This window comes from Gigantopelta aegis, chromosome 14, assembly GCF_016097555.1.
Source record: "Gigantopelta aegis isolate Gae_Host chromosome 14, Gae_host_genome, whole genome shotgun sequence".
NCBI lineage: Eukaryota > Metazoa > Mollusca > Gastropoda > Neomphalida > Peltospiridae > Gigantopelta > Gigantopelta aegis.
The window spans coordinates 49,764,893-49,778,844 of NC_054712.1; the positions used below are offsets into that span (position 1 = coordinate 49,764,893).

The 13,952-nt window shown below is 38.6% G+C and overlaps 1 protein-coding gene across 1 annotated transcript in view; it reads left to right on the top strand.

Annotated features, from left to right (window-relative positions):
- The first annotated feature begins 8,606 nt into the window (after positions 1-8,606).
- LOC121388185 (transmembrane protein 231-like) overlaps positions 8,607-13,952 on the top strand; it is a 29,508-nt gene continuing 24,162 nt past the window's right edge. Inside the window, exons 1-4 of the mRNA XM_041519450.1 lie at positions 8,607-8,751; positions 9,201-9,367; positions 10,460-10,588; positions 12,953-13,096. Coding sequence (XP_041375384.1) covers positions 8,613-8,751; positions 9,201-9,367; positions 10,460-10,588; positions 12,953-13,096 — 579 coding nt within the window. The 5' untranslated portion in view covers positions 8,607-8,612. The remainder of the gene's footprint in view (positions 8,752-9,200; positions 9,368-10,459; positions 10,589-12,952; positions 13,097-13,952) is intronic.

Genomic DNA, 13,952 nt, shown 5'->3' on the forward strand with positions numbered 1-13,952 from the left:
AGACAGACAGACAAAGAAAGACAGAAAAGAGAGACAGAGAGAAAGAAAGAGAGACAGCGAGTGTGTGAGAGAGAGAGACACACACACACAGAGAGAGAGAGAGAGAGAGAGAGAGAGAGAGAGAGAGAGAGAGAGAGAGAGAGAGAGAGACAGAGAGAGAGACAGAGAGAGGGAGGGGGAATGAAAGAAAAAAGAAATGAATGAATCCTTAGTGGTAACATTGTCAGAAACCATAGCCGTAAAGGGGGCGGGGTTTAGCTCAGTAGATAGATGCTTGGGTAGGACGAGTACCCCGTGACTGGTATATCAAAGGTTGTGGTATGTGCTATCTGTTTGTCTTAGAGAAAGTGTATATATAACATGTCCCTCGTTGTGCTCGCTTGAGATGCTTGCATCCAAGGATCGAACTACCTCGGTGGATCCATTCAGCTGATTGTTTTTTCCCCCGATCTAATCAGTACACCACAACTGGACAAAGGCCGTGGTGTGTGCTTTCCTGTCTGTGAGAAAGTACATATAAAAGATCCCTGGCTGCATTAGGAAAAAATGTAGCGGGTTTCCTCTGGTGACTACGAGTCATAATTACCAAATGTTTGACATGCAATAGCCGATGATTAATTAATCAATGTGCTCTAGTGGTGCCGTTAAACAAAACAAACTGTCATGGCGCACTGGCTGGAACGAGAAATAGGGTTTTCAATACTCACACGGTAGCTCGAGCAAGAGAAAGAGTAGAGAGGGTTGGACAGAGAAGGAAGGAAGAAAGAGAGGGGTGAGAGAGAAAGAGGGTGAGAGAGATGGTGAACGAGAAAGAGGGTGAGAGAGATGGGGTGAGAGAGAAAGAGGGTGAGAGAGATGGTCAGAGAGAAAGAGGGTGAGAGAGGGAAAGAGCTGAGCGAGAGAGGGTGAGAGAGAGGGGTTGAGGGAGAGAGGTGAGAGAGAAAGAGGGGTGAGAGAGAAAGAAGGTGTGAGAGAGGGTGTGTGAGACAGATTGTGTGTGAGAGAGAGAGAGAGAGAGAGAGAGAGAGAGAGAGAGAGAGAGAGAGAGAGAGAGGAGAGAGAGAGAGGGGGGGGGGGGGGAGAGAGAGAAAGAGGGTGATCGAGATAGGAGAGTTAAAGTTTGTTTTTTATTTAACGAAGCCTCCAGAGCAAATTGATTTTTATCTTATCATTGGCTATTGGACGTCAAACATATGGTCATTCTCACATATTTCTTTAGAGGACAGCACATACCACGGCCTTTGATGAACCAGTTGTGGACCACTGGTTGGAACGGAAAATAGCCCAAACTGCAAATGGGTCTGCTGAGAAAGATCGATCCGATGACCAACCGCTTCACAGGCGGACACGCTATCGCTTGAGCTACATCCCGCTCCAGAGAGGAGAGAGATAGAGGGTGAGAGAGAAAGAGGGTGAGAGTGAGAGAGAGAGAGAGAGAGAGAGAGAGAGAGAGAGAGAGAGAGAGAGAGAGAGAGAGAGAGAGAGAGAGAGAGAGAGAGAGAGAGGGGATAGTAACAAAGTATATTTATATAAACCATCCCACGTACAAGGTAGTACATACCACGGCCTTTGATATACCAATCGCCGTGCACTGGGTGGAACGAGAAATAGCCCAATGGGCCCACCGACGGGGATCGATCCTATAACGTGAGCTACATCCTGCACCAGAGAGGAGAGAGACAGGGTGAGAGAGAGAGATAGAGGGTGAGAGAGAAAGAGGGTGAGAGAGAAACAGAGGTGGGGGGGGGGGGATAGTAATAAAGGATATTTTATATAAACCATCCCACGTACGAGGTAGTACGTACCACGGCCTTTGATATACCAATCGCCGTGCACTGGGTGGAACGAGAAATGGCCCAATGGGCCCACCGACGGGGATCGATCCTATATCGACCGTGTATCAGGCGACCACTGTAACACTGGAATACGCCCCCTCCACACACCGCCCGCATTATACATTCGTTAACCACTGTATTTTCTTGGCACATCAGCGGAGGGTTGTCCACATTATTATATACTAAGTATACGTTCTTGATCATCACTTAAAGAATCCACCCCACCTACCCAATTGCAAAGTTCACACCATGCCATAATTTCTAGAATTAGCTCTAAATAAAAACACATGAAAATGAAATAAATGAAATTAAAACAAACAATACATGCAATAACATTTTTTAAAAAGGACAACTATAAATAAATAGATTTTCAAAGAATTTTAATTACGCTTAGAACAAGAGTTTGAGCATCACATAAAACGCAAACAAAACACCAACAACAACAAGGTTGGAACAATGTTCGTCCTCAGTTTTCTCCATTAGCAAGAACCACCATTTAGAGTGGATGACAAGAGTTCCTTTCTACAAGAATAAAACTTCCAGAGATCTTTGATGGTCTCGAGTGTTCGAATCATAGCATGTTCAGGGTGTGCTCGCACAGCTAGAAGTCGCAATCAGCGACGTCAAAGATATGTCCCGATAATACATCAGTATTCATTACTTAGTTCTTCAACAACTCGATTCTTTTTCGTTTTTGTCCAACAAAAAAATTTGTCCGCTTTTAGAAGTTCAAAAACTTGCTCGGTGAGAAGAGAGAGAGAGAGAGAGAGAGAGAGAGAGAGAGAGAGAGAGAGAGAGAGAGAGAGAGAGAGAGAGAGAGAGAGAGAGAGAGAGAGAGAGAGAGAGAGAGAGAGAGAGAAAGAGAGAAAAGACCGTTATATGCCAGTGGTGTAACGATTCCTCTCCAAAATTGGCTTGTTGGAGAAGTAACAGTGTTCAGCATTCGGAAACAGCACAATGCCATGCATTTTTCGCTCATCCTTTTGGAAGCTGTGGGAAAATTCCCGCTCAGTGAAAAACTCCATCAGCTTGCTTGTTGGTAGTACAATTGACATTGTGAGTTGATTGTTGTCGTCTTACTGTCTTGTCACAAAGTGAGACACTGGCACATATTGCTTACCTTTAAAGCAACGCCTGATGCTCTGTTCTAATTTGACATTTTCGTCCATTGGTCAAATTCTAACTAACAGATGCCGGAAAAGGCGTCTTAGAATAACTACACGTGTTTCCATTGGTAAAATATTTAACTGACAACTGAACATATATATATATATATACACACATATATATCGGGTCTCCCTACCCTCCCCATAAAAACGATAACCCTACTGAATTACTTTAAATATACATGGGGACTGAAACCATTACTATAGGAATTTTAGGCACATAGGTCAAATATTGTTAAAACAACAACACATTCAAAATTATTGTAGGCCCATAGGTCAAATATTGTTAAAATAGCAACAAATTCAAAATTGTAAGTAGAAATAAATGTGACACTAAAAGGTAAGTGGCTGCCCCCCCCCCCCCCCAAAAAAAAAACGAACAAAAAAAAACCCCGACAACCCTATTGAATATGGAATTATATAAAATGTATTAAGCTTGTAATTTTAATATTTCACACTCATTACTATGTGGACATTTGCCACATTCAGTGACAGTTGTAGGCCCATAGGTGAAATATTGTTAAAATAGCAACATATTCAAAATTGTAAGTAAAAATGCGACGTCAAAAGCTAAGTGAAGTTTTATCTAAGGTATAACCTTGATGTAACGCTTACTGTGGTACCAACGTGATTTCGGCGATATATCGAGTTGGCGTTAAAGTGAGGGTGCCAAGAATGCGCCACCAAACATATTTTCATTTGATACATCTACGTGTACTAAATGTGATATAGTTTGTTTAAAACGACAATAAACAAACAAACAAACAAAAAACAAAAACAAAAAAACAACATCAACAACAGGGTAAACACGTTAAATATTAATTTCAATTTGTCAATCGTCAATGAACATTGGAAATATAAAAGCGTGTACGGTAAAAACGTGTACGGTAAATTTGAATAGCACGGTGTCAAAGTCAATCCTTTTTTAAAAACAAAAAAAGTTTTGGGGTTTTTTGCTGTGTGCTCAGAAGAAAAAAGTTTGTTTTATTTAACGACGCCACTAGAGCACATTGCTTCTTTTTTTTATCTTATCATCGGCTATTGGACGTCAAACATATGGTCATTCTGACACTGTTTTTATCTTATCATCGGCTATTGGTTGATGATGATGATAACTAGTTTAACGTGCCCATACACCACTAGGGTTTCGAACACGCCCATCTCGAGTCCGACCTCCGATAAGATCGGTGGCCTGACTCGGATGGAGGGGGGGGGGGGGGGGGTGGTGGTTGAAAATGGGCAGAATTTTGAAAATAGCAATTAGTAAAAAAGTTAATAGAATAAATAAAAAATAAAAAAAAGGTTACAAGCCAAAAATAAAAAGAATTGACTGCTCGGCCGAATATTTATATAATTTGGAGCATTTTAGAAGGACAGTCCAAAATTAAATAAGAGAAAGAAGAGAGGATCGGACTATTTAATAATATTTTTAAAAAAAGAAGTAATTTTGACATAAAATTTTGAACGCAGATCTAAACGTTTAAAGTCCGATCGATCGGCTATTGGACGTCAAACATATGGTCATTCTGACACTGTTTTTTATCTTATCATCGGCTATTGGACGTCAAATATGGTCATTCTGACACTGTTTTTAGAGGAAACCCGCTGTCGCCACATAGGCTACTCTTTTACGACAAGCAGCAAGGGATCTTTTATTTGCACTTGCCACAGCCAGGATAGCACAAACCATGGCCTTCGTTGAAACATTTATGGATCACTTGTCGGTGCAAGTGGTTTACACCTACCCATTGAGCCTTGCGGAGCACTCACTGGAGTCGGTATCTGGATTAAAAATCCCATGCCTCGACTGGGATCCGAACCCAGTACCTACCAGCCTGTAAACCGATGGCCTAACCACGACGCCACCGAGGCCAGTATGTGCTCAGAAAAATTAACTCGTTAGACTCAACTAAATGTAGATTACCTTCTATAAACCGTTTGTAACTTTTATTTTACTTGAAAATGTGGTCAATGTGTCCATCGTCTTGGTCGTAGACGGCCCTCTCAAAGGTTTTTTTTTCCATGAGGAAATCGATTTTTTTTCTTCCAAAGTGATTTCTTCCCTCTTCTCTCCTATTTTGTCCTTTACTTCAATACCGCCGTGCCGTAAACAAAGTTTAAGGTAGTTGACGAGTTCATATTTCAGTTGTATAATGTAGGGAAAGGTCTTTAAATAATGCTATGCCTGTTGACCAATCCCATCGGTTAATATAAACAGAAATAATCAAGTGGCGGATCCAAAAAATCAATTTACATGAGGAACTTTTTAATAATGGAACTTTTTTTTTTTTTTTTTTTTTTTTAAATATTCATTTTCCTCAGTCCATTCTGACCATGTCAATGGAACTTTGGGGGAGGTTTGGAAGGGATCATAAAAAAAAAAAAAATGAAAATTAATATATATTAAAATTATAACTGTTGCAAAAAAAAAAAAAAATTGTGGGGGGGGGGGGGGGCGGGCCCCTTCTCCAGATCCACCTCTGTAAATATTTTTTAAATCAAGGTAGATAAAACTTCACTTAGCTTTTGACGTCGCATTTTCACTTACAATTTTGAATCTGTTGTTATTTTAACAATATTTTACCTATGGGCCTACAACTTTCACTGAATGTGGCAAATGTCCATACTGTAATGAGTGTGAAATATTAAAGTTATAATCCACATAGTATTACTTTGCAGCCAATTCCATTTTCAATAGGTTTATAATATTTTGGGTGCCACCGATATATGTATGACTTCATGTATTTTGCAAGTATTGAATCTGATCAACAAAACCGTAATACATGGTCAGGGCCGTACCTCTGTACAATGCAGGGTCGAATAGGCATTTTGCAAAACAGTGGTTGACTCCATCAATATCAGGTGGTCCAGTGGTAAAGTGTTCGCTTGATGCGCGGTCGGTCTGGGATCGATCCCCGTTGATGGGCCCTTGCTGCTAATCAAAAAGAGTTAGCCCATGAAGTGGCGACAGCGGGTTTCCTCCCTCAATATCTGCGTGGTCCTTAACCATATATTTTATCCGACGCCATATAACCGTCAATATAAATGTGTTGAGTGCGTCGTTAAATAAAACGTTTCCTTCCTTCCTTTCATCAATCTCGAATTTTGTTATTTAAAGCTTTTAAAAAAAAAAAAAAATCATTATATAGGAATCTTCAGTTAGAAGTAGTCACGTGATTATGGTAACACCGTTTTTCACAACGACTTAGTATAAACGTTTTATCCTATAGTTTTTCTCACAGGGAACACCTTTTTTCATACAATGGAATTTACTAAAAGTTATTTCTCAGCGGATTGTTTTCTAAATATTTTCAAATATTATTTTCAAAACACTTTTACTTTTCTTCTTACGTCAAACCAAACTGAAATTATTTACAAAAATAACATTGTTGTACGAAAACGAAACGTAGGCCTACTATAAGTAATTTGATAAATACGAAATTACGTTTTTGTCTTGGTAAGTTAAGTTACTTTCAGAAACATAAGCAAATATTCATATTCTTTGGTAAATACGGCCCCTGGTACTTGGCATCCTTATCTTTTAAGTCGTACAACCCTGGAAATAATTACATGGGCCATGATGGTCAAAATGTGTGCCTGTCACAATCTAATTAAAATTAGCTCCACTGGTTAATTACTATTACCTGTGGATCTAACAGCACCCCGTTGGAGTTCATGTCCGGTTGACCTTTCATTCGAACAATCAAAACCTTACTTGCAAAATCATGCCAGTAATTTGAATAGAATTTAAAAACATTCGGGATTATGCCGAGGCAATCTAATTAAAATTAGCTCCACTATTACATGTGGATCTAACAGCACCCCGTTAGAGCTCATGTCCAGTTGACCTTTCATTCGACCAATCAAAACCTTACTTTGCAAAATCATGCCATTGATTTGAGTGCGAGTGCGAATAATTTTTACATGTTAATATACCACTAGAGTTTCAAGCATGTCCATCCCGGTGCCTGTCTCTGGATAGCCAGAATGTCCCGGGACAGAAAAAAATTAAGCGGACAATTTTGAAATTTACATCCAAAAATTAAATAGTGGGCCTTTAAAATTTTGATGCGCATCTCTAATTAATAAAGAAAATTCTACTCATTAAATTTGAGAATGCAGAATGGCCGTCATACGAGTCACGAAAAAAAACAAGTCAACATAGTCAGACGGAAAAATGACGTGGGGGCAAGGAATCTCGCTAAAAAAATCCAACCTGGTGGTGCAGACTGTCGAAACGAGAAGCGTTCCAGCGTTCAATCAGTTCCAATGGCCGCATACATCCCAATAGAAAACTTCACTTCGCTGACAAAAACAACGAAATGAAGGATCCCCAAGTTCGAGCACACGAAAGCACGTGTAGTGTGCACAAGCGAAACAAACACGTCTTACCGCGTCGAGCTCCAGACTGGGAATGCATTTAGTGGAATCTTGTAATTGAGATAAAAATTCCTGCTGCCGCTGATCTATAATTCTTTGCCATATAGACTGCAAACAGAGCTTTACATTAATTATTGAATCTTGATGAAGACATAAATCAGGGCCGTACCCTGACCAAAATCCATGGGGGGGGGGGCACTAAATTTTATAAATAATATTTAACATACTATAAAGATTAAACATTTCTATGCTATTACTGGAGATATATAAAAATAAAAAAAGGACAAGATTCTTAATTATGTGAATGCAGTATGCAGTATGTATACAGTTTTTTGTTTCCAAGAGTTTATGCCAATATTTCAACATTCGATATTTTTTAATATACATGAGTGGATATTGTCCTAATTCAAAATATATCATGTTTGTGGCATGCAGTTTATTGGCCAAATTTTGGCGGAGTCTAGAGCCGACGAAAACACAAACACACACACACACACACACACACACACACACACACACACACACACACAATCATATATATAGCCTATATATAATTTTAAAATGTTTAAAACATTTTGATTTCAATACAAAGTTTTAAAATATACTTACGTTAATTTTTGTATTGCATTGTACTTTTCCCTCCACAACTCTTTATACTGTTGTTTTATATAATTATATACTCATATTAATTAATGTGTTTACGTTCGTTTTGGCACCCAATGTGTGTTTTTGCGTGCCGTTAAACATTCAATCTAATTAAAATTAGCTCCACTATTACATGTAATAGTGGAGCTAATTTTAATTAGATTGTTAAACATTCATCATTCATTCATTCATTGAGCCATTCAATCATTCATTGAGCCAGTCATATGTATCCATTCATCCACTCATCCATTTATGCATTTATGCATTCAGTTTGCGCGAGACGCCTTTCAATAGCGTTTTTGTGCTGAAGTGTCGTTAAAGATTCACTCAATCATTTAGTAATTTATTTATCCATCCATCTATCCATTCAATCATTCATTCCCCGCGAGAAGCCTTTCGTCGAACAAGTTTTAAGGTCAAAAACAGAAACGCTCTGCAATAACTCGCGTTAAGGGTGGGTGTGTGTGTGTGTGAGAGAGAAAAAACTACTTGGACTGGGTTTTGATATGTTGATCCTCTGTTCGTTTTAAAATATCGTAACAACAGCCGACGCAGAACCAGTCAACAAAAAAGCATTTGTTTAGATATGGCGACCTACGAGATATTTGCTCAGCCTGAGTTAAGGCGGTACAGAAGTAACGTATTTACGAAGGCTACGTTACTCATGCTAGTGATTTTTGTGCTAACATTTATACCCCCTTTATTTGTGGTGTACAGAAGTTACGGTGCGTATTTCTAATATTTGTATTTAGTGCAGGAAAGGAGAGGGGTGAGAGTTCAGGAAGGAAAATCGTGTCGCTGCTTGTTTGACGGCATCGCAATATTTGTATTTTTATTATTTAGCACATGTAAAGCCATCTGGTAATTAGTTTAATTATTCAAATTTGGGCGTGAGTTCGACCCGTATCCCCCCCCCCCCCCCTTTCAATGGTTAGGGTTAGTTTTAAGCTTAGGATTGGTATAATATCCGCCCGGTCACCCCGTTATTATTTTTTGTTATGGGGAGGGAGAGGACCGGGTGGATATTTTTCCAACTGCGACTTTCACCAATTTCCAAATTTTGGAGTTAACAGCAAAGGTATACTGAGCTAGAACCCACCAAACTACCTGCCAAAAAAACAAACAAAAACCAAACCCCCAAAACAATCCCTAATAATTCAACATTTGTTTTCAGGATTTTGGTTAAAGGAAGCATATTACCGAGAATGGCCTGATGTAACATTTAAGAGAGAGATGATTGTGATTCTCGAGCTACAGGATCCCGGAGAATACGTCACCTACAGCACTTACCAGAAATACAACAAACTGCAAGAGGACCGACTTCGAGTTCCCGTCATTAAGGCAAATAATTCATTATGAATTACAGGGACCGAGGGATGGCCCTTGGAGAGGAGAAAATGTTGCCAAATTGTCTAACCAAAACCACTGTTATTTTCAATCAAATTATCAATCATGGCATGAAAATATTTTGAATTAATTTAGAAACATGTACTAAATTGCAAACACTAATAAACACATAATTGAATGTCTTGCCCACCATTAACCTATTCGGGGTTGCTGAAAGTTGCAACAAATTTTACCTGAATGCATGTTACAAAATTTGTTTTAATTAAACTTTAAATTTAAAAAAAATAAAAAAATAAAATAATTTTCAAACATTGCAGAATATGGCTGATGCCGAGTTGCAGATTTGATGCAGTAAAAAAATAATAAAACATAAAGTAATAATAACAGTCATTCAGAAAAAGACAACTTGCCTGTCGGACCTGTTGCATTTTTGACCTCATCTGTCAGAATTTGGCAAGCAGGCAAGTACTTTCTGCACCCCTGTGAATTTGGGCCAGTGGTTTAACTTGGTGGGTTGGTGAAAATCTCAACGTCCAAGTCCAAAGTGTTCAACATGCACATTCAAAGCAAGCTGTTGTAGTGCACGTCTGTCCTGGGCACGTGCCAGCCTCGGCCGGCTCCTCCGTCCAGGACAGGAAAGGTAGGGTGGGTTGGAGGGGGGGGGGGTTGGAGGGGGGGTGGACTGCCTACATTGGCTGGTGCAAGGGAGCACCAGCAGTCCGACCGTAGCTGGTAACAGGTGGTATGGTGAGCACTATCGAATTTGGAATGTCCCGTAGGATTAAGCCAAAGAGAATGGGTGCACATTTTTGATGAAGGAATTTAGGTGCAATTTTGAACAGTCTGTCTCAGTGGAAAGGTAGGGAGGAGCTACGTATAGGTTTCGAAGTTAGTAGGCCAAGAGTAGCTCGTTTATTGGACCCATGTGGTGCTGATATGTCTCCCTAGGTTGCCCATAGCTAGGGGCCCTTAAAAGGGCCCGAACTGTTCAGCTCAAACCACAGGTCCTGACTAGAGGCTTTATAAGACATTTTGTCAAAACACTGACTATTTGTATAATGACAGCTTAATGTTTTATGTCCACAGGCACGGGAAGTAGACATCAATGGTGATGGACGCTATGACAAACTATTGCTGGATATTGAAATGCCTCTGCAGGACAGTGAAAATGTGATTGGCGTAAAACTACTCACTGTTTATTACTACAGACTAAAGGTATGAATATACATGTATCTCGACCAGGGTTTGAAGTAAAATAGCATGATTCTGTGCTTCAACGAAATCCCAGGTTTTTTGTGTTGGAAATGTAAGATTACGGGACGGAATCCCAAACTATCTTTGTTAAATCATGTTTATGATTCTAGTGGAATCCAGGGCTGGCTCTGGCAATTGCCAAATTCGTCAATTGCGAATTTTGAAAACAATTGCTGAATTTTATTTTTATTGGTGAAATTATTTTACTAGAAAATAACTGCTTTTCTGTCATTTTTGAAGTTTAATAAATAATTTGGCGAAACTTTGTGTTCACCGAGAGCTGGCCCTGGAATCCTAAAAACAAATCCACAAATTCAGTGCATCAGGGCTTCTAGATTGTGGTAGCCCAGTGTTCGAGATTAAAAATTTTGGCCAGTATCCCAGTTGGATACTAACATTTCAAAATCTGGTATCCCACCTGAGAATTTAGTATTATATGGTATCCCGGTGGGATACTGGGTTCTTGAAGTCTGGTATCCAAAATTAAATTCTGGTATCCCCGGGATATCGGAATACCGTTAATCTCGAACACTGTAGCCCCACTCCCATGGCTAGTGATATTCAGTGTTGGGCTACATATGAATATCCTGCCCCTACCACGACCACTCAGTGTTATTGTTTTTAAGCTCTATCTCCCTCTTTGGATGACATATCCGATTATTACTATTAATTAGTAAAATTATATTAACTTAAAGAAAAGTAGGGCTAGTGAATTTTTATTCATGGCTAATCAATTTGTAAAATCACTGATCCCATGGCTAGTGGATTTTATAAAAATTCTAGAAACCCTGATCTACATGTATGTTAAATCATGTTTATGATTCCAGGGCTAGCTCTGGCAATCGCCAAATTCGTCAGTTGCAAATTTTGAAAAGAATTGGCGAATTTGATTTGGTGAAATAATTTTTACTATATTTGATTAGAAAATAACTGCTTTTCTGTAATTTTTTAAGTTTAATAAATAATTTGGCAAAACTTTGTGTTCACCCAGGGCTAGCCCCAGGTGGAATCTTAAACAAAAATCCACAAATTCAATACCTCAGGGCTTCTAGATTATGGTAGCCCCATGGCTAGTGATATTCAATGTTGGGCTAGTAAATAACTACCCGAGGGCTATTGAAAAAAACAATTGTCAAATGTTGCAGTTAAGTCTATTTTGTAAATATGAATATCCTACTGACATCCCAACCCCCCAATGTTAGTATTTTTAAGCTCTATCTTCCCCTTTAGGTGACATATCTGATTATTACTATTATTTAGTAAAATTGTATTAAAAGTAAAGTAGGGCTAGTGAATTTTTAATTGTGGCTAGTACATTTTTAAATTCACTGATCCCATGGCTATTGGATTTAAAAAAAATTCTAGACGCCTTGAATGCATGCATATACGTTTACATGTCATCAGGATCACAATGAGAACCAACAAGCAGAACCTGCTACGTCCAAAGTTGTAGGGTTTTTCTCTTTTTAAAAGAGCGAAAGAAAAAAAAATGGTTTTAAAGTTGCAGACCATAGACCAACCCGCGAAAATGGATGCTACGTTTGGGTAATCTACAGACCTGTAACACAGTTGGATAAAGTTACAATAGGCCTATAGTGAAACAAGAGTCTGTGACGTTGAAACAGGGAAATATTCTTAAAAATAGACTAGAGCTCGTCTCTATAACTGTTGCTTCTTAGAAGTAATGTGTGCGTTTTTAAAAATATGAAAAAGCTTTTCGTGGTGTTAGAAACACGGTGGATGACAAGAAGTACTTCAGATGTATGGAAAAGGATTTATCGAAACAATAACAACTAAGTAATGTCTTATGTTAATGACAAATATGGCTCAAATAATGAAAATTACTAGTATGCCATAGTGTTTTACAACTAGGATATGTTACTTTAATGTTTACAAATTTGCAAAAGAAAATCTGAAAATGAAACTTTGTTGTTTAATTGTGAAGAAAAGAGAAACAAGATAGGGGACAGGCCTCTTTTGTATAGTACCAGTCTGACTACTAGCTCTGCCAATTGGCAATTGCAAATTTTAAAAACAATTTGTGAATTTTATTTTAATTTGGCGTAACAGATTTCTTATTTTGTTGGAAAATTACTGGGTTTCAAAAAAATAAATAAAAAATTGATGTTCTGGAAATATAGGAGGACAGCAAAGTGTGATAATGGGGAAACAAAGACACATGCTACAGGCCCTGCAGATCCTTAAACCGACTCTGTCAGCAAGAAACATCACAGTAGTAAACAACAGGCCAAAACATTTATTTTAATAAACATGTTAGCGAGAGAACTGCGATTTGTCTATACAGTGATCTGTTTTCATTTTCAGAAATTTTCGTCTTTTTTTATGGAGTCACTTGGCTACATAGAGCATTTTTCACCACAAGCTGGCGCCAAACTTGAAATATTTGGAGACATTCAGCTACGACAGAAAGAACCGCTGGGACACAAGGGCGTTGATAAAAGATATAACGTACGTATAGCAAAAGGTTGTAACTTCTTTGCCATTTTTTTTTCCCCTTTTGTAAAATTGTTTAAAGGTTAAATTTACAATATAAAGTAAAGTTAAAACCTGACCAAAAAAAAAAGTTTTGTCAAAGCAAAATATCATCATATGACATTAGGCATATTTTCATTTTCAATCAAGGCTTTTTGACTAAAAGGGGTAAAAACATGAGTTAATTAACTTAGTGACAAAAAACTGGTTGCAATGGCACCAGTTAGGCCACTTGTGTTGTCATAGCCCATGCTATAAAGATAGCATAAAATAATATGGTGTGGTAATTATGTAACGTTTATTGTAAACCAGGTTCCACTGCGAAATAAAACATTTTGTTTGCTAATACTGAATTTATGCTTGACCAATGTCTGGATCTTTTAGAGGCCAAAGACCCAGCACCGATTTTGTTCTATATTTGTCAACTCTACCATACTCTCATTAACAGCCGATCCCATGGAATAGGGTCATGACTGAAGTAGGTCATGTTTGACATCAGTGTCTGTCATGAATCGTGTCTTGACTCTCAACATACCGGTAGTTCAGTGTTTCCTGTTATGTTATATATCAAGTGAAACTTTCAAAGAATACAAATATGGTGGTGGTGTATGTGTGTGCAGCGCCCTCAATAGTTTAAGAAGTAGCAGGCTACAACAGTGATGATAGCGGGGGGGGGGGTCTGGGGGCCCTCCCCGAGAAACATTTGAAAAATCGAACCTCTGAGATGCATTCTCATGGCCTCTGTTAGCGCAAATCAGTCACCATCCATAAAATGCAGCAACTGAACAATTTTACTCGAAAAGTAGGCGGCAGCAAAAGCTGTTTCAGGCGG